General features: G+C 34.0%; 1 protein-coding gene across 1 annotated transcript in view; it reads left to right on the forward strand.

Moving 5' to 3' along the window:
• FSTL5 (follistatin like 5) overlaps positions 1-22,470 on the forward strand; it is a 372,757-nt gene extending 350,287 nt beyond the window's left edge. Inside the window, exons 14-15 of the mRNA XM_088132701.1 lie at positions 1,023-1,147; positions 19,889-22,470. Of these exons, the coding sequence (XP_087988827.1) occupies positions 1,023-1,147; positions 19,889-20,591 (828 nt within the window). The 3' untranslated portion in view covers positions 20,592-22,470. The remainder of the gene's footprint in view (positions 1-1,022; positions 1,148-19,888) is intronic.
• Positions 22,471-22,779: the final 309 nt, after the last annotated feature.

The following is a 22,779-nucleotide window of genomic DNA, read 5'->3' on the forward strand; positions in this document are numbered from 1 at the left end:
AAAACATTGGGTTGTTTATTTTGTTTACAATCAGATGGGCCTTATTTAGGGAGACCATTGATACAGTGAAGAAATTTAAATCATAAACTTCTCAGCTGAAATTTCACCATAACCTTCATGTCCTAATACGGCACTTAGTTTGATCCTGAATAAAATATTTGGTATATCATTACCATTATTCAAGGCTATTTTTATCTAACCAGGGGTTTGCCATTTGGTTAGATAATTTGTTTAGTGTGCCCTGATTATTCCTATCTCCTCACCCCTTCTTAATTCCTTCTTGCACTGAATGGCAAGATCTGACTAGAATATACAAATAGGTTTTCCATGACTAGAGTATAAGAAGTTGAACAATAGAGACATATTTATGTTAATTCTATTTTCATCATGGTAGGACAGATGGATCTGACTTCTATCTTAAGTAATGCTGCATCTCGTAGAAAAGTTGAATCTCCTTTGGTTGGATAGGAGTACTGTTTCTGTACAAATAAGTGTTTTACTTACTTTAGTGGAAATTATTGCATTTACTTTTAAACATCAAACATTTAACATGTTATTAATTAATACGCATTCATATTGTATTTTCCTTTTGCCTATCTCCATTCATACTTCCATTTACACAAAGATAATGAGTCAAATGAAAGTTATCTCAGTTAGAAGAATGAAGCGAAGTTTTCCCAGTTCCAGAAATCTATACATATATTAAATTTGTTCAGGTGACTAAATAAGACTGCCCATTCTTTGTATTATGCAATAAACTATTTCATCAAAAATTAAACCACTCAAGGCTTTAGATTACAAAGGCGTCATTTTGGATAAGCGGGTCACAATAATGTAAACATGGCAAAAATAAAACATTCCCCAATAGGCTGTTCTCCAGATGTATTTGGGCTATTACTTTAAAACCTTCTGGATGGAGGGGACTTTCAGAGTTGCAAGGCTAGCTATTCCTGATAATTTAAACACTCAAATGATAACTAAAGTTACCAAACATGTAAAGAAATGTACAATATGTTTTCCAGGTAATAACCCAGGCCAGTGGAAGTATTTCTCATCATACTATTCACACTCAACCAGTGGGGACACAGTTTGACAGAGTGGATGACTTTTTCATTCCATCTACGACCCTCCTTATTACCCACATAAGGTAGGTGACAAACTATAATATTGTTGAGGTCGGTGTTAGATATTGAATCAGACATTTTATTTGTATTTATTCTCTTAATAATTCATCCTTCCTGTAAGGAGAAAACAGTCTGTCACATTTATTTTCATAACAGCATTAAGAATATTATCAGGCTGAGGGTCACTCTCTGAGCTTCATGACTGATCAAGTCAATCTAAGGCTAGCACCATATACTTTATACTATATTCATGGGTATTAGAATAAATATGAATTTAACTTTTATTATTGTTCCAATTGTGAACCCTTTTTAAGTATTCCTAAAATGTAATCTTACTGAAATCCAATCCAATGCTCAGCGGGATTCACTTCTGCGTAAGGTGATTTAAGTTTGCAAGTAGACTCTTCCATTCAGTAATTTCTATCTTTGTATATCATTTCTAGTCCTGGAGCTCGTCTTCTTCTTATTGTAACAGGAGTTGCATAAAAATGCTACTTATTTAATGCATTGTTCACCAGGTTTGCATAGGCATCTATTTGGACATTGTGAAATAGAATGATGGACAAAATGGGACTCTTTCTTATTCAACATATCTCTTGTATTCTTATTAAATGTAATGACCGCATCGTTCCCCATAACGCATAAATGAAATTTAAGAAAATATAAAAACATAACTTAAATTCCTTCTCAGACTTGAATCCTGTTTCTAGTGAATGGATTCACTAAGTTTGTTGTGTTTTTCTACCTCTTTTTAGCCTAAGTTTTAGGCTAAAAATTAGCTTTTTTAAAATGAGCTTTACCTACAGTGAGCCTATTTTCTTGGAAAAAATAAAAGGCAAAGCTGAAAAAGGTTCAGATCTGAAAAGAAGTTCATAAATTTTAAATTGTTTATTACTTTACGAAGGGAAATTCAACAGCAAAACCAAAAAAAAAAAAAAAAAAGGTTTACAGAACAGCATATTCTAATAAAAGATCTAAAATCAAAGACTATAAGTTAATATATTTTAAAAGGACAATTCAGTTTCCATATTTTTCACATGAATGTAAAAGACTGTGTATCAAGTGATAGGATTTGTATGGTAAAAGTTAAGTGACCAAAATAAAGGACAGAAGTGATTTATTTATTTTTGAAAAATAAATAAATCTAAAGGACAGCTTACTGAAATAAAGGACTTATAATAAAGGATGTAAGGCCACTAGAGCTTTACCTGCCTATACTTTGGGGAGAAATCATATGAATCAACTAAGGCATTCAGAAGGTTGTTTATTGTGACATAAATTAATGAAATGGATAAAATATTGTTAAGAGTTTTATATTTTCAATACTGTTTTACCTCTGACCTTTTGCTGACTTTTTACTCACATCCATGAATCTGAACATATGTACGTTAGCTTATGTATGTATGTAGAGCTCGGGCATAGTTCTAGCTTCAGTTTGTAGACAAAAATGCCTTTTAGGGTATGGGTTTAAGTGATTTACCACCAATCCTGCTCTTATATAATGCAGGCTAGGCTTTCTTTAGCATATTTTCACAGCACATATTCAAGGCCATGGTACTCATTAAAACTCCTACGCAGTCTCGAAACATTGTATTTGATGTTGCTGAATTAGTTACAAATGGAATATTTCCCTCTCCTCACACCTTTCATCCAAAGCTCAGTATTATTCAGTATATGAAAAGAGACAGCTAAGACTAAATAATACTGTTATTTCACACGCCGTAGTGCCAGTGAAAGATCAATTGCTTTGCAGTCCAAGCAGAGGCACAGTATAGCATGGCCTGGGGTAAAAACCATTATGAAAAACAAGCATGTTGTTTTAATTTTTCCCCCTGACGTTTTATTATTATTGTAGACAAGATTTTATTTGCGCAGTTAGGTGTAGGGGGAAAATATGCAGACATGAAAGTGAGTGAAAAAAGGATGAGCAGGACTACTAATTTCAAATGGAACAAAGAGTATTTTAGCTAGAGGATATTAAAGTTCCAATCCTATATACACTTGGACCTCCAAATGTGGTATAATGTGCTGCAGAATAGAACTGAGGTGGTTTTTATTGTAAATTGCTTTCTACCTTAATACCTCTCCAATATTCTGTTCCATTTGAACTGGAGGCTATTATATTCCTGCTAGTCTTTTTAGTATATTTCATTTGTACTGAAGGTGACAATTCTTGCAGGTAGGCTTTATTATTTTGAGGTGTGATTATATTTTGAATGCTTGGTTAAATGACTCAATGCTCAGTCACAAAGTATATGTTTTGCTTGCAAAATAAGGCCTAGGAACAATAGCATGAAAATCCAATAATCACCTTCTACCTAAGCTTCAGTAAAGGCAACCAACCTAAAATAAGATTTTATCTTCTGAATTTATAGACCCTTGTAGGCCTATAGATACTTCGGTGGTGTTTTATCAATGTTCTCATGTTAGGAATACTAGCGCTTAAGTAAATCTGTCCCTAATTACCAGAATATGCAAAGAAACGGACCATCATTCTTGCTTTGCTTTTCAGAATTCAGTCCTAACAAATATGTTCCTTGTTTTTTGCAATTATTTTCAATATGCTAACTTTTAAAAATGATCCTTCTGAAAATTAGTTCAAATTAAGAAGTATAGCTTATTCTGTCACATGTATATTGTCCTTGGTCTCCATTTTTACAGAAAATAATTCAGCTTCCAAAGAAGCATACTTGAACATTGCACTGTATTGCATTGGTTATAGATCAGATAGTTTACTAGCCCCAGACAATAAATGAAACTATATTAAATTATGAACTTGGGCTTTTAGATAGTTAAATTTTCAATTTATTCACTAATTAGGAAATTCTATTTTCACAAATTATAACTTAGTTTAAGAATTTTTATTGATGGTTTAAATAAATATGAACCATTTGAGAAATATGTCAGGAAATGTTTTAAATTAATTACAGCAGACAAAGTTTTACATTAACTACAGCTTTATTAGCAGAAGTATGACAAAATACAACTACAGATAGTCCTCACTTGCCAGCTGCCTCGTTTAGTGACCGTTCAAAACAGATTTGCCACCAATCCTCACATTTATGACTGTTGCAGCGTCCTGCAGTCATGTGATTACCATTTGTGTGCTTCACAACCAGCTTTGGACAAGCAGAATTAATGGAGAATGTGGAAGTGAAATTACAAGTTGCAGTCACATAATTTCTCACTTAACAACCACAGTGATTCCCTTAACAACTGAATGGGAAGTAATGTCATAAGCCTATCATGGTCACATAATTTTCCACTTAGCGATCATGGCATTTAGTGCCAATTATAGTCACTAAGCAAGCACAACCTGCAGACTACCATCTGTCATTGATGAAAATACCAGTATAGAGAGAGGATATTACAAAGCAAACATCCATGTTCAATAAATAATTTATTTTTATTATTATTATTTTAATAAACAATTGAGGGCAGACCTTCACACTGTTAGATCAAAGTATTTGGATGCCATCTGATAGTAATACTGCACAACAAAATACATAGCTCCCTAAGACTTCCTTCACTGTCACAAAACATGGTGGACCTTAGATTGTGTATGACTACATGCAAAGCTAAGAAATGAAATGTGGCTTTCCTTTTAAATAGTTCATTTTAAATACCATTTTTCTAAAATATAATAACATGTGAAACATAAAATCACCTACCATCATGTGACACTCATAACAAATAATACAATACAAAAAAATTAAAATAATTGAATTAATAATAAGTGATGTAAGATATCAGACTAACTTATTGGCTGTTTATTATGGATTAAAAGTATCAAAACAAAATACTAATCTTTAATAAAGCTAAACTTGGAAATAAATATAAAAGGTTAATAGCAACACATAAATGATTGATTTTGGACATAGTATGAAAATAACATGGAAATACTTGAGGAATATTAAAAAGTCTGTCACTGACATTTTGTAGTGTAGCCTTTTTATCTGTAAGGTCAGCTTCTGAATTGCCATTTGTTCCCATGCCATTCCTGACAAGCGAAAGGACATCTCTCAGGCCCATGATTCAGCTTTTCTGACACACACACAGACTTCATTAAAGAACATCTTTCCTTCCCATATATAAAAACATAAAAACAGTATTTTTCTATAGCTCTGTTCCTCTCTCTCAATCACCATGAGATAAAAATGACAAGAAGCAAAATTGTCCCCATTTCAACACATGTCTGTTCAGTCATAAAAAGCAGAGCAAATATGATGCAGGTTAAAAAGCATCATTTTTCTTTGACTTCTAAGTCCAGTAAAACAGAGACTTTTTTTTTCCATAATCCTTCCTTCAGCTTATTCTGCACCACCACCTTAGTTAAGATTTTAATATAAAGCCATGTTATGCATCTGATACTTTTTAATGAATCAAAACACAGTTATATGTCAAAATCCATACATTTGTCCACACTTTTGATTTCAACTAAAATATAGATCTATACTAAGAAAAAGTGTGTACAAATATGAGTATATTAACCAACGTATATGGAAAATATTTATGTTAAGAAAAGGTACCCACAAATATCTTAAAAATCCAAAATATTGGGAAATGAGATAGATTTTATTAAGGATAGAAAAATAACAGACTGTATGAAATGAAATTGAACAGGCTTGTCCATCCCACAGTAAAGAATTCACAATGTGCTATATAGGTTCAATCAAACAATAAAGGACATTCTAGATTCCATATTTGGAAAGCCAACTTTATGGTTCTTCTACAGAAATATACTGGCAAAAGGAGATGGCATAAAAAATTTCAGAAATTTATCATAGGCTGAATAAAGAAAAGCAAGGAGCAAGATGATGGTGTTGGGCAGAAAAGGCAGTATTGGTACAAGGGGTAGGTTAAGCATCTTGTGGGCTGCATGAAAGTCCCAAAGGACTGCATGTGTTTTATCAGCCATAGGTTCCAGCAAATACTTTAGAAAATGAAAAGTTCTGAAACATGTTTTTTCCTTCTCTGAAACATCTTGATATGATGTTATTCTGATCCATGCATGCTTCAGATATTCAGCTCCTCATGCATAAGGTGAATGACTACAGACCTGTTGCACTGACATCTGTAGTTATGAAGACCTTTGAGACGTTAGTGCTGGCTCAACTGAGAGCCATCACGGATCCCCTGTTAGACCCATTGCAGTTTGCTTATCGAGGAAATAGGTCAGTAGATCATGCTGTTAACATGGCCTTACACTATATTCTGCAACATCTTGAATCTCCGGAGTCTTACGCACGAGTTCAGCTCAGCATTTAACACTATTATTCCAGAAATCCTTCACAACAAACTGATCTAGCTTACTGTGCCTGACCATACCTGTAGGTGGATAATTAGCTTTCTAACAGATAGGAAACAACACATGAGGTTAGGCAAAACTATATCCAGTACCCAGTTAATCAGTACAGGCAACCCTCGGGGATGTGTGCTCTCCCCATTGCTTTTCTCCCTCTACACCAATGACTGCATCTCAAAAGACTTTTCTGTTAAAGTTCTGAAATTCGCAGATGATACAACTGTCATTGGTCTCATTTGACCAATGATTCAGCAACTGGTCTTGTGGTGTGGTCATAACAACTTGAAACTGAATACACTCAAAACTGTGGAGATGATTGTGGATTTTAGGAAGAACCTTTCTAATTCCCCTCTCCTTACAATACTCGACAGCCCAGTATCAGTAGTAGAGTCCTTCAAGTTCTTGGGTTCTATAATTTCCCAAGACCTGAAATGGATGCTTAACATCAGAACCATCATCAAAAAGGCACAACAAAGGATGTTCTTCCTGCATCAACTTAGGAAGTTTAAATTATCTCAGGAGCTTTGGTACAGTTTTACAGAGGAACCATTGAGTCTGTTATCTGTTCCTCTATAACTGTTTGGTTTGACTCCATAACCAAGCAGGACAGATGCAGACTCCAATGGATAGTTAAGTCTGCAGAAAGAATAATTGCAATCCGCTTGCCTTCCATAGAAGATCTGTATACTGTGAGGGTTAAAAGGAGGGCAGAGAAGATATCTGCAGATCCCTCTCATCCTGGACATAAATTGTTTCAACTTCTTCCCTCAGGACGGTGCTACAGAGTACTGTATGTTAAAACATCTAGACACCAGAACAATTTTTTCCCTCGTGCCATTGCTCTGTTGAATGCCTAATTAATGCAGCATGACATACTGATTGACATTGCATGATGAGATATGACTGCTAAGACGTGACTGATAATGCTCTGTTAAATGTGAATATATGTTGGATAATAGCTTCTCCTTTTAAAAATGAATATATGTTAGTCAATAGCTGCAGTATGCATAGCTTTAGTATATAACATTATTTTTTTACTATTCTTTATTTCCTCATGCTATGCAAATACACTGAGAACTCTTTGCACCAAAGTCAAATTCCTTGTATGTCTAATCATACTTGGCCTATTCTATTCTATTCTATTCTATTCTATTCTATTCTATTCTATTCTATTCTATTCTATTCTATTCTATTCTATTCTATTCTATTCTATTCTATTCTATTCTATTCCATTCCATTCCATTCCATTCCATTCCATTCCATTCTAAGCTAAGGTAGTTTTCTTACATTGTTACAGTATATCATGGCAAATATATGAGGGCCAGTTTGGTATAGTAGTGCTTACATAGTAGTACATAAGGTGCTGAACTAGAAGCTGAGACACTGTGAGTTCTAGTCCTTCTGTAGGCATAGAAGCTGGCTGGGTGACTTTGGGCCAGTCATTCTTTCCCAACCCAACCCACCTCACAGTTGGGCTGAGCTGTTGTGGATAAAATAGAAGGCAACATGTACTCCACCTTGAGTTGTACAGAATAAAGGTGGGATTTCATCAAGTCAGTAACTAAATATACACAAATACTTTACAATGCACATACATTATGGGGAATATTAAACAACTGCTAAGAAATATATTCAAATGTAATTAAAAATGCATATACTAATACTACTACTACTACTACTATATAATACTATATAATAATAATAATAATAATAATAATAATAATAATAATAATAATGTCAAATCCTGCAGAATGATCCTTCTACAAGTTTATTCATCCTTAAGAAGTTCAAGATATATCTATCGCCACTATAACTGAGCCCATTCACCTTCCTTCTGGTCATCTTCTTCATTTTCTTTCCACTTTCCCCAGCATTATAAGCTTCTTGATGGAGGCATGTTTTTGTATAATATGTCCAAAATATGATAATTTGAACCTGATCATTTGTATTTCAAGTGAAAATTCTGGATCGATTTGTTCAAGAGACTATTTGTTTTCTTGGTTTTCCATGGCATTCTCTTGAGTCTTTTCCAATAGCTCTCTTTTTCAAAAGCTTCAACACCCTTTCTACTGTACTTCTTCAAGTCCAGCTTTTGCTCCCGTAGAGTGTCACAGAACAAATAATTGCCTGCATGATTCTGATCCTTGTAAGTATAGACACATCAAGGCATATGAATATCTTTTCCAAAACTTTCATTGCTACCCTACCAAGTGCTAGTCTGTTGTGTATTTCTTGACTGCTGGTTCCTTTAGTGTTGATAGTTGATTCTATCCACTACTTCAATATCTTCATTAGCAATTCTAAGGATGGTTGCTGTAGCTGTTGACATTAGTTTGGTGTCTAAGACCTTTAATCTTAGTCCCATTTTTTTCACTGTGCTTCTTGATTTTCATTACTACAGCATCATTCATTTATATTTTCAACAGTCAGAGTAGTGTCATCAGCATAGCAGAAGTTATTGATACTTTTTCCTTCGGTTTTAAAACCATGCTCATCCAGCCTCCTGTATAAATCATAATCATTGTTCCTTATATCAGGTCAATCAGGGACTAAACCAAGGACTGGTTTAGGTCTTAGGTCCTTTATATTTCATTGAGGAAAAATTGGGGAAGAAGGCATGCAAAATAAAAGACCCAGCTTTTTTAGGTAAATGAGCAGAGGAATATATTTTGCTCAAAATATTCAAAAGGGACTTTTGTATATTAATTTCTCATGCTGGTATGGTGCCTAGCTCCTATTGCATCTTTTCAGACCGCAACGACCCCTGCTTCCCATCCAGGTAGGCAGTAAGGTCACATATAGCTGATGAGTTAACAAAAACCTCATTCCCCAAATTTAGGAGAATGATCCCCATAGGCCAGTGCCCAGACCATAGTGCAGAGGGCAATAAGCCAGAGCCAGTTGGGCTAAGTACTCCCCAGTTCAATGCTGCCTCTGCATCCGGTACCTCCTGTCCCACTGCAGTTCCTCCAGCCACACGAAAAGCTTACCAGGGATACAGAAAATCATCCTTACCTACCAAAACCAAGTATCCAACCCTGACTGTAGGGGTTGTAACTCATTACAGGGATTCTGTGCTGTGTGGGTTAATGAAAGAGCTTAAAGGCACCGAACAAAAAGAAAAACAGGTATAGAGTTGGTTGAACTTTCTCTTTGTGTGGGTAATCTCTAATTTCCATTAATTTAGTGCAGGGAGTATATTAAAGTAATTGAAACTATATCTGTGAAAACAGCAGGAGGTCCTCAATTATACCAAAAGAGCCTATGTTTTAACAAAGGATATATTCCATCGCTGTGGGGAATAAGAGAGAAAAGAATACCCAAAGAAAAATATTTTAGAAATCGGCAGTTCATAAATCTAAGAAAGATAATTGGAATAAATTAAAGCCTGTAATTATAATGTTATACTGTGTTTCAAAGCAGTGTTAAATTAAGTAATTGTAAAATATTCATTCCTGATCTTCAGCTCCTTTAATATTTCTAGCAGGTGTTCTGAACATCACACAGCATCTACCTTCCCATGTACAAGAATGAACAATCATCCTACTGGTGCGATAGCCTAGAACTTAAATAGAATTAATTAGCCTATCTGTGAAGTAGCTCATTCTGTTTGCATGAAGCACTATTGGTCATAGGAGACAATTAATTCACAAACAATTAAAAATGCAATTCCTTTAAGTATTTTCAAAGCTAAAACTTCTCTGTGAGTGTTAAATAATTGTTTTAATCATTCTGTCTTATCATTTCCATTAGAACTTCAGATGTAGAGGATACTTTTTCAACATAAATTTTAAGCTCTCTCAGCCAACGTACTGCTAATTCATATAGAAATAAAAACACTTTGACAAATTCCAATTCTTAATTTTCTGGAACTCTTGAATAGCAACCTTCAGTGCCATCATAAATCTGAATTCACATGTTTACATGTACATGTGACCCTTGAATTCCCTGGGGCTAACTTCCTGAAGAGAAGTTATTAGAACATTAGCATATTAGTTTCTATTTAGATATAAACCAAATTATTTAAAATATAAAAATGTAAATATATATATTGGAAATTTCATCACAATGAGATCTTTTATGATAATGAACTTTTTTTCCCCCTAATTAAAATTCTGCAATGGCAAACCACTTCTGAAAATCTTACCAAGAAAATTGCAGGGACTAGCCTAGGCAGTCATCGGAAGTAAAAAAAAAAAGTAGGCAGAAAATGATAAATTGACTTGCTTATTAAAAGAAAACTCAAATAACTATTACCTTAAAGAATGGAAACCATTTATGGACTATTTGCAAAATGCAGGTGGGGTGAAGCTTACATGGGGATTTGAAGATTAGATTATAAATGTAATGGGATATGTTTTGACAAAGAATTATTTCTACTTAATGTATTAAAAACTAGCACTTATTATTCCTAAGACCAGAGATAGATTGGAAGTTATCTATCTGTCATATCTTTTTTCTTTTTCTTTTACTTTATCTCACTTTTTCTTTTCCTTTTCTTTATAATTTGTATTTTCAATTTTCTTTTTCATGTCTAACTTTTAACTTTGTAACTTTAAAATTTTAATAAAATATTATTAAAAAAAAGTTTAAAAAAGTGGTTGTATTCATAAAATGTGCTAATGGCCTTCATAAATGGAAAGCTAACAGCAATCATACTAAACAAAACTTTTACTATTTAGGAACTGTGTTCCAATCCTCTAATAGAAAGGGAGGAGGGGAAGCTATCTCAACTCATGCAAAAAAAAAAAAATTCAATGCAATGCAATAATTAGATTTGCCAAACACCATGAAAACAGTTATGTTCTCAGTGGAATTGGACTTTTTCTGGCCAAGGTGTTAAGCCTAATACTGTATGATGTTATCGTTATGTATTAAAATTGAGTCCAAGTTCTTCAGAGCAGTGCTTTGTGTCCCTCACTGCAATTGTTCATAACTAGTCAAAGCTAGATACCAAATGGGCAGAGTCTCATGAAATGACAAAAGTAAGACCTTGCAAGCTCATCTGTGACTCTTTCAAGCCTGTGCACCTGGGAAGTAGAAAGTGGTCTTTGCAGGATGAGTTCTGATACCTGTAAATTAGGTCTGTGGCCCTCTTGGCTTGTATGTATGACTAGAAAGCAAATGATGGGCTGGGTGTGTGAGATGATGAACATGTCTATAAGGGCGAGTTTAAGGCCACTGGCCTTGAGCAAGGCAGTACTATATCCCTTCCTTAAGAAAGCATCATGTTTTAGGGAAAGCTGCAGAGAAGATAGTGGATAACAAGTACAGTACTCCTGGATAAAGTAGATTTTCTCTACCCCTTCCAGTCATGATTGAGCAAGGGAGGGAAACTATATTCTTGTGGATGACCTGCTGCAGCATCTGGATGCGTGTGGAGATTCTTTCTAGTTTTGTTAGATTTTTCAGTGACATTCAATATCATTGACCATACAAGGGTTGAGGATTTGTGGGCACTGTTCTGCAGTAGGTCCAGTGAGCAGTTCTAAATGGTATCAGTGGGGGAGAAGAGGTTGATCATGATCCAGATTTCTCCATTATTCTTTTAAATATCATATGAAGCCACTGGGAAAGATCATCTATCACCCTCAGGTAACGTATTATGAGTATGTGGATGATATCCAGTTATACCCAGGCAGGGAAGAAGTGGCCCAAATCTTGATCTTGACATGATTCCTCCCTTATGTGCATTCTTTGTTGCTGCACCTGCCCTGTGGAACCTACCCAGAGAGGAGTAGGAGGTGGCGTTGAAGAAGATATTCAACAGCCATTGTGTATGTATGTGAATAGAGGATTCCCCTGAATATATTTTTTATAACTTTTTTCAAGTATAAAATAAGCAAAGTCTATCATGCATATTTTCACAAATATTCCTAAGCTGAAAGCATTTTATGCAGAAAAAAACAGATATCACAAAGTAACAATAATGACTAATATTGCAGAGGTAATTTCTTTTTTTACAGTTTCATTAAACATTTGTAGTTTTACTTTCTATCAGAGATTCTCTGGATAGGGAATAATGCTCGGAATGAATACTATGAACCAAACACAGTGTTTGCTTTTGCATAGATGAATCTAAGCTTGTGCAGTAATTTTGATTTAGGTCAAAAAAGAAGGCACTGATTATTTTTCTGTATTGCTGTAATTGTGATATTGTTCAGACAACCATTTGAAATAAACCAATTAATTTTGAACTCATCATTATTCTAAACCAAATCCCAAGGTAAGTAGATAATTTATTCTAGAATAGTTTAGTGTACTCCAGTGGGTGGGAGTAGAATTCCTAGTCATTCCTACCCAGTATGGAATGCTAGTTGAGGTGATGAGAATTATATTCCAACACACTTGGGAGCACTGAGCTGGAGAAGCCTATCCCAGCATTTCTAAGGCTACTGGACTTTCTTTAGAAGCCTTATTGCATGAAATTGCTGCTTTCTTAAGATACTATAGTAAATCACACATTATCAAATATTGTTGCTTAAAAAGTAAGGTCTTAGTTGAATAAATAATTAGTTTCCATTTTTTGTGCAATTCTTTGCATTATTTAGCTTCTGAAGTGATTATATGTCATCATGTCAGAAACACAGGCCCATTAGGAAAGTGATGCTGACCAAATTAATACTTTGCACAAATGCAATGGGCTTCATTTTAATACTCAACAGTAGAAATAACTTCATTTATTTTTAAAGTACATGTCTTAGTACACAGCCTTCAACATGTCTTTCAAATGTCAATAGAAGACCCCATACCAAACTCTGAGCATTGATTTTGTAAAACTGCAGGTCATTGATCATTTCTTGCAAATACTGCTGAAGATAGCTGTTTGTACTCTTTTAAAAAAACATGAGTCTCTTACTATAGAATATTTTTTGGGGAAAACAATAAGGTCACTTTGGTGCTTGGTTTAATTGTGATGGCTGCTTGAATCTGCATTTTCTATGTGGCTGTATCTGAAATGGATCATTCTTTCAAGTGTGCTAGTATGGAACATGCCTTTATCACCAAAGACCCCATTGTAACAGTAACATACAGAGTTGTTCTTATAGCCTAATGATTGTGAAATGCCTCTTCTATGGTACTTTTGGAAAAAATCCTTAACCACCTTAAGAATATTTTTAAGAGTTGCTGAGATAATGTTTTGAGATAATTAGAGTTTTAGTAAAGGTAAAGAAGAATTGACCCATATGAAATTACAGTAAGTTAAAGTTAGCTTTCCTGGAATATAAAAGTAAAGCAATTGAAGCATGAGCCACTGCATAGATCAGGTAACTCAGCTGAGCCAAGATAAGCTGAAGGCAGTTTAGATTCAATACGTTTAAAAAGGAGGCATAGATGCAGTAGCTAAAGCTCCCAAGGTTGCTGTTTGCTTTTCTGAATACCAATCATTATGGCTTTTACAAATGTTTTTTAAATATATTTGAAATGGTAAGTCAGCTCCACTGGTCATCAGTTTGGCTTTTTTGAGAATGCTGCTTAATAAAAAAAAAATGACTAGGAAGCTGAAATGTTTCAAGTCCTATATAGTCTTGGCCCTTTTGTTTTGCAAAAAATGCTATTTAAGCAAAAAAGAAAAAAAAATGAAAGTGCAGCAGCAGCATAGGGTTTCTCTGACCAGTAGCTACTTATATAGGTATGCCTGAAGATGACATTTCCTACAGGAATTTATTTTTTCCAGATAAGAAATCTGAGTGTGATATCTCAGATCAGGTCTGAGCAGGCTTCTTCTGTCTTACAGAAATGCCCTGAAAAAAAGAGCTATGCATCACAGAGTATTAACATCTCTGTTATCTTCTGTTCTTCTTGTGCTAAGAGCAAAATCTTATGTTTTTAATTGGATCTCTTGCCAAAATGCATTTTCAACTTTATTTTGCATCATTTCTAATCAAAGTTCCTGATTTCAGATCACCTTCACCAATTAGTTTATCTTTTATACTCTGTTTTTTTAACCTCCAGCAAAATGACTGCTCTTTAATCTCTCTCTCTCTCTCTCTCTCTCTCTCTGTCTCTCTCTTTAATTATATAAAGTTGTCTAGATTACTGGGTTCTGGAGGCCAAAAGGGTTCAGAAATGTTCCTTTTATAAGATGCAACAACAAAAACAACAATAATAGAAATGGAAACTGAGAAAAAGGAGGAAATTGGGTGCATGTATTTATAGCAGATTGTTGTATTTCAAGGCATGGGGGTATTGTCTGAAACCTACATGAAGCATTTGTAACAGCAGCAGCAACAGCAGCAGCAATAAAAGATTTCCAATATTACACAGTAGTATTTGATAGTTACACCGTTGGGTTTTGTAACAATCTTATCAGTTTGCACATTAAGGTGACACCAATATAATGCAAAAAGTGTACTTTACTGAAGGGAGACACATGGTATCAACAACTGAAATGTGTAGCTATATATCAATATTAGTAAGTATGGGTCTTTATTTCTGAGTTTTAGAGGCTGCCAAATGCCAATATGACTCTAGGTGGCTTACATCAAATAAGAGCAATAAGAAAAACTCCCCTTTCCCCAATTAAAAAAAAAAAAAAGTAAATCCCATGGCTCTAGATAAACACACTTCCTCTAACAAAAACATTGTCTACAACCAACCTACCCTGCATAGATAATGCATGAAAAGCAAATCTGAGTCACAAATGGACAATGCAATCTTTTACAAACCAGAGGTTGTACTTACATCTCTCCCCATGTGTGTTAGGCAACATCAGATAATAATTCTAGTAGGCAGGGAAGATTTTACAGGTTTTGGAGGGACTTATCTAGGAAGTATCTATATTTTTAGCCTATGCTTAAGCAATAGAGTTACATAATTTCACATCAAAAAACAAAATAAAGCCATGTCACTAAGATTTTCTTTGCCACTAAATTCTGAGAATGCAGTTACAGAATGGAAGTCACAAAATGAAGTTTCCTGGACTATAGTTTGTTGAGGACTTCAGACTTTCTACCTTCAATCTCATAAATCTCATGAACAAAATATGAATTCTATAGAAAAAAAAGTATTATCTGACATTAACAGTACAACTCTCTAGTTCTTTCTTTGTGCCGATCCTGATTGGTCATTTTGGTGATGTTGCTTCCTGATGGTCCTGATGGCTCAGACTGATGAAGATGCCAGCCATAGTTGCTGACAAAATATCAGGAAATCTACTGTCTAGATCATAATCATTAAACCCTGAAGCTCAACACTGCCCAACAGATATCAGTCATGAAAGTCTATACCAGTATAACAATAACATTGATTATGACAATAATTAAACACATATTCTTTTCCATACTTTTTGTGTCCTCAGACTTCCATCTGAAAACTAAAGGAAAATTAGTGGGACAAAAGATCCGCAAGCATGCCAGATTAATGTGGGGGTTTCTTAATAGTTAAAGTCAGTTAACTGGATATCAGTTGAATGAATGAAGTAGTATCCTTTGTTATAATCTGAAAGCTGTAGAAGTGGATAGAGTCTCAGCTGTCTGAATTCTGCTACCTTTCCTGATGAAGCCTTGCCTTACAGAGCTGGCTTCTCAGTGGAACTGATTGATTTACTTTCCATTTTTTCTCTCTCTCTCCTATTTCATCCCGAAATTTATATACTATATATAAGTATTAAGTTTAGGCTTAATTTTCTGTTTCTGCCAGGAAATCTTCCAGCTGAAATAGGGTTAATTCAGTATTTTTGTAAATTCTGTTCCTAAGGATGAGGATTACATCATGAGTTTGTCAAGTACTCCATGAAATGCTATTAGTCTGTCTTCTAGACCAACACTGTATACTTAGATTACTTTTAAAAATAATAACAATGTTATTTTTGCAGTTCAATAGGCATGATAATAAACCAATACAATGCCATTTGCCATTTTTGATACATTTTTATATATTTAATTGCCTATACCATTTTTGCCAGTTTTACCTTGTCACAATATATTTTGAATTGAATCCCCATATTTCACTACTGAATAGTGAAAAAAGACAAATGTTAATTGGTCAAAAATCATTTTCATGATTCCATGCCAGGCTCTGTGCATGACATTATTGTACAGAGAAGACATTAGAAGTCTCATAATATTAGTCAGGGAATAATGAATTTTGGGTGGCTACTGATAAGCAGTTGCATGAAATAGAATTTTGTATTAAACACACTACTTCTAATATATAAATCAACAGCCCAAACTGTAATCACTTTGTTATATCGCTTGTCTTACTAGAGACTTAGTCATAAAATGGAATTATTATACTGACATCACAGGTAATTTCATGACATAATTATGAGTATATAAGAAAATTTGTGCAATCTTTAAAAATTAAATTCCTATGAAAGGTACCAAATTAATGGTTCTGATTTAAAGTCTTCAGTTAAAACTCCAGCCGAAGCATGACCAGTGATGCATAGACTTCTTAAAAATAACCATGTAAGCATCACTTGCTGTAACTGCAATAGAAGACTGTTAACCATTATGAACAGTGAAATCTTTGCCAATTCAATCGTGGACTGAAAATGTTTTAAGATGATCCATGAAGGGCTCAACTTATGTTCACCTATAGGTGAGAGATAACATTCTCAGAAGCAGTGCAAATCAATACATATTTTACAAGGTTCTGGAATGCCAGACAGCAGTAAAAACATTGGCTCACAAATGTCCTACCTCAAATACTAAAAGGTCATTTTCTGGAAAAGTTAAACTACTGTTATGTTTTGCTGGTTTCCAATCAATCAATACAGTACGTCATTACTTTATACAGTTATTGAGTTAAAAAGTATACATGAGTGGTTCCCAAACTCTTTATTGTTTATTAACTTATTAATTCTCAGAGCTCTATTTTTGTGAAAATTATCAGTTTCAAAATAACATATTTTAATAATATGTTAACTCTCAGCAATGCTCTAAGAAATAAAGTACTACATTAAACGAAAGGCTTAAACCTGAAAGAAAAGGGGAAATGCTAAAATTGTTTGCATCCACAAAATTAATAATTTTGTAATTTTATCCTTCATAATAAAATTCTTCTAGTAGTCATCCAAATACCATTGGTCTCACATCCATATTTTAAAGCATATTTTCCTTGGAAAATACCCAGACTCAAAAGAGATAATTAACTATGTTAACTCATTGCCTTGAAATGTGTTGGGTCTGAAGAAGAGGTCACCCAGTGTTAACACAGTCAAACCTCCTTAAGTAAGGCAGTAAAGGGGTAATTTATGTGCTAAAGTGTACAGCTAAGAAAAAGGACAATGAAAATAAAATGTGCTTTAATTTTTTTTTTTAATCCACACTCAATTGTTACCGATTCTGCAGTGACTGCCTGGACGAGTCCTTGCAGTTTTTCAAGGCAAGGTGTTTCAGAAGTGGCTTGCCATTGCCTCCTTCCTAGAGCAGAGCCCAGCTGGCGAGCGCAGGAGGCGGGGTTTCCGTTGCTTTGCACCTTTTTCAGGCGTGCGCGGCTTCCGCGCTACTGGCAACTGCTCCCGTCTCCTTTCACAAGGCGCCTCCAGCATTTTTCCTCCCACCGGAGTGAGAGTACCCATTTATCTACTCACGTAAGTTTTCAAGCTGCTGGGTTGGCAGGAACTGGGGAGGAAGCAGGACCTCGCTCTGCTGCATGAAGCTGGGCTCGAACCTGAAGTGTCGACCATTTCTGGCCAGCAACTTTCAGTGTCATTAAGCTGCTGTGCCACCGTGGCCTCTGCTTTAACTTTAGAAAATAATGAAGATGTGTGTACAATCATTTGTTTTTAAATAATTATTATATTAAGTATTATATTACTTGTTATTAAGATCATACAGACAGAACATGGGAAAACAGGAAAAAAGGTAAAAGGACCAAGACACAAATCAAAATCTTAAATATCAATGGACTTAATCCTTAGAATAACAAGATACTCTTTTGAATTCCAGCAATCCAATCAAATTTTGAAATGTATTTATAACATCTCTTGTCCTTACTTCATTCCAATTCATTCAGTTATGAGTAATTTCAGGAAGTCTGATCCTTCCTCTTTTTTTCCTAAAGAGGAATTCTCAGGTTCCATCTCTGGCTACTAATGGATAAAAATCTTTGCTTTCATCGACTTAGAGGCATTTCAGATTCTTCCAGCTCTAGTTCATAGAGTGATTTATCAGTATCTTGCTCAGATGTTCTTAAATTAGGTACTTATGTTTCATGAACTGCCTCCTTTTCCAATTCAGCTTAATTCTGGATGCAGCTGTTATTATCAACTGTTCTTTGAAACAGTGATAAATGCTGAATAGCTTTCTCTTTCGTGTCCAAATCATGTATATTATTGAGATTTCTGACAAGTATGATTTGTTAAAATTAATAATTATGTCATTTTGATTGATTCATGCATTGATTATATATTTCAGCTACATCCAGAAAATTGTCCTTTAGCATTCCCTATAAGTCCTTAGATGGATGCTTTTAATGCTTGATATCCAGTTAACTGTACGTTTTCTGACCTATATCCATATAGTTAATTTCTGGGATCACTTCTTCTATTGTTCTGTATAAAGGTACTTTCAGAACATAAGGGATGATGCATTAACATCTGAAGACATAATCCTAAATATTTATGAAATTTACTTTGAATTAAAATGAGGATTGAATAAATATATAAATAGCAGTAAATAATTACTATCATGAAATGAATAAAATGATGTGAGTCATTGAAGCTGTTTATTTCTCCTAAATTATGCAAGTTGTTTTGTTTAAAATAAACAGAATCTCATTGGAAATATATGCCTCAAAAACACTGTCCCATTTCCCTCTATTTATATGGTAAACATATTCTTGAATTAAACTTGAAAGCAGTTTTTGAAATCTTTTATTCTCCTTGAATTAAAGCATAATTGTAGAGAAGCTATATATTTTATTAACAGTTTGGTAATTTTTTTTGTGTATTGGCATTGATTTTTTTTAAAACACATCTCATGTCTGTCTGTCTGTCTGTCTGTCTGTCTGTCTGTCTATCTATCTATCTATCTATCTATCTATCTATCTATCTATCTATCTATCTATCTATCTGAGGTGAACATACCTAATACTCCTACCTCCTATTTTTTCACACCAATCCCATGAGAGAGAATGACTGACTCAAAGTCACCCAGCCAGCTTTCATGCCTAAGGAAGGCCTAAAACTTACAGACTCCTGGTTTCTAGGCAAGCACCTTAACCACAATACCAAACTGGCTCTATGTTCATTTCTTAAAGATTATAACCCTGAAGCATAACTTACCTTTGTAACTTGATCATTACAGATATGATAGTGCAGGCAGAATATTTTCCCTGATCATACTGATTTCATATGGTTTTATGGCTACCATTTTATATGGTTTAAGCAAGTGAATTCATGTATCCCTAAACTAGAGTATAGACATGTGAGAATGTATGCTTCCTGTATAAACCTTTAAGTTTCTATACAATATAATTTTTTTATTTTTTATTCTTCTGTTTCATCTAGATTTGGATTTATTCTTCACAAGGATGAGCCTATACTCCAGAAAATTGATCTTGAAACAATGTCATACATCAAGACAATTAGTTTAAAGGATTACAACTGTGTTCCAAAGACTCTGGCATATACACATCTTGGAGGATATTATTTTGTCAACTGTAAGCCTGACACTACTGGAGCTATTCCCCCACAAATAATAATAGATAGTGTTACTGACTCAGTTATCGGATATAATGGTGATGTAACAGGATCTCCATATATTTCTCCAGATGGTCACTATATAGTCAGCATTGATGAAGTGAAAGGTCTCATGAGGGTCCAGACAATTACACTAAGAGGAGAAATACAAGATGCCTTTGACATTCACACAAACTTGCACATATCTGATGTAGCTTTTCAAGCATCATTTACTGAAGCCCATCAATATAATGTCTTTGGTAGTTCCAGTACACAGACTGATGTCCTTTTTGTAGAACTGTCCTCTGGGAAGGTGAAGATGGTGAAGAATCTTAAGGAACCTCTTAAACCAGATGAATGGCCTTGGAACAATAAGAACCGATTAATTGAGGGCAGTGGGCTCTTTGGTCAGTACCTGATGACACCTTCCAAGGAATCCTTGTTTATTTTAGATGGACGACTGAATAAGCTTAATTGTGAAATCACTGAAGTTGAGAGAGGAAACACAGTAATTTGGGTTGGAGAAGCATAAGGAACCATATTAGATAACACCCAAGTGGATAGTTTTACAGTACATTGCACTTATCTTCATACTCCAAATTGTCATTATTTTATTAAAAAAAAAAAATGTTAGACCCTTCTATACATGTTGTGTGGTTGACTGAAATGGAATTTTGATGAAATAAAATGCTGAAATTGTGAGAAAATTGTGAGAAAACATACTATGTACTGTTGGTAACCTCCATAGGGCAGAGTGGCTAATTTTTGACAATATTAAATTATGATAAACACATTGGGTAAATGACAAAATGATGCCACATTATAACAACAGCAACAACAACAACAACAATAATACTTAATCAGATCCATTGAATTGTTAATATTACACACCATGTGCATAATTAGGTTTTTCCATTAAAACACTATGGCCTGTCCCGACCACTATTTAATATTTTTGTGCCTTGAAGGGAAATGTCTCATAAGGAAAGAGAAGCCTACAAAACATGTAATTGTATTCTTGTTGTGGTTATAAGTTCTCTTTATCCTGTGAAAAGTTTTTGATATCTCAAAGTTTTTCATCACCATCAGATGGTAAGGCATGGTTTTAAGTCAAAGGAAAAAGTATATTTGAAACATCTTGTGCTATCATTTTTAATACTACAGTTTGAAGGTATAGTTATTTTTATTACAGTTTAACGTTAGAATTTTGTTAGCTGTTCCTATATTTTAATCCTCACTTTTCCACCTGTAAAACAGTTATATAACATGGTATAGTTTAGTTGTGTTGAACAGAAACACAATATCTACCTTCTTAGAAGAATATGTTTATTTTTAAACCAATACTAAACTTTATTTAAATTGGCAAAAATGTGTTCTTTTTTTTTTAAAAAAAATAAACAATGTTTTACTAGAAGTTCATTTTAAAACAATCTGCTTAATAATAGATTTTACACAGTAATCCTATATATGTCTATTTAGAAGTAAGTTCTACTGAATTCAAAGGGATTTGTCCTACATAAGCAAAGAACTCCAGCCTTTTAAAATGAAGAATAATTGTACTATGTCTACAAAATCACACTGAGTACAATTTTTCTAGTTGTGTATAAGATTGCACGTTCCAAGTCCCTTACTGGAAGTACAGTCCACTGAAGTTAATAAAACTCATGGCTAATAAATGTTTTTGGATCCTCTTGCTAGATATTACATGTACAATATCTGAAATATATGGCTTTTGTCAATACTTTTGATAAAAGTCAGTACTTTTCTAGCTTATTACTGCCATTAGCTTACTATATCAAGGTATTGTGGGTTTGTTTGTTTTTTTAGTTTATAAACTGCCACTTTAGCAAAGAGTATTGTTTATATGTTCATAGAAATGATTAAGGTTCTAAAATTTAGAATCGTTGTAACCTCTAAAAAAGGAGAAAATATGTGTGCTCAGTAGTAAGTTTTTTCTTCAGATTTTCAGGAAAGTCATAGATGGGTTTGACTATTGTTATAATTTTAAAAACTGGGTTTCTGTACCTGCAACTATTAAACTGATCTTTCTTTATTCAATGCAATCAAACATTACTCCAGTGTGTAAAGCTAATTAGGAATTTGAAATTTTCTAGCATTGTATTTTCTTGTGTGTCATTAGTATCCTGGACTGTGAAAGAGTAGACTTCTCTTTAGATTAAGAAAACTGGCAGATTTAACTGAAAAACAAAAATTACTTTAAATTTCTCACTTCTGGATCCTTTTAACAATTTTCCCCATTGTGATAAATAACAGTAATTACTACAAAATAAAAGACTCTGTGAACAGCCTGTTATTCTATGATTTAGAGTAGTTCATCTCTTCTACATTTTTCTGATCTATCCTACACTATGTGAATGTTCTGTATGTAGAAAATGCTTGATGAAAGGAGAATAAACCTCTTACATTTTAAATACTGTTGTTTCAGTTGATATATCAACAAAGAGAATGTTAGACTGTTTCTGAAAGAGGTTTTTAATAAGAACTCCTTATATGGAGGAAATGGATAGTATGCCTGTCAAGTAAGTTACCTTTTTTTCCAATGACATCTATGTAGCAAACACCTCTTTTTATTGGATTAGGAGCTTATTTCAGGTGGGATTATAGTGAATGTAATTTATTTTAAACAAAGATATCTATGATATTTTGAAAAGCAAATTATTTACATCTATACTATTAGGTATTATTATATGAATTCGCTA

This window comes from Python bivittatus, unplaced genomic scaffold, assembly GCF_059951505.1.
Source record: "Python bivittatus isolate LINGU-HERP-01145 unplaced genomic scaffold, Pbiv_v1 ctg000070_np1212, whole genome shotgun sequence".
Taxonomy (NCBI): Eukaryota; Metazoa; Chordata; class Lepidosauria; order Squamata; family Pythonidae; genus Python; species Python bivittatus.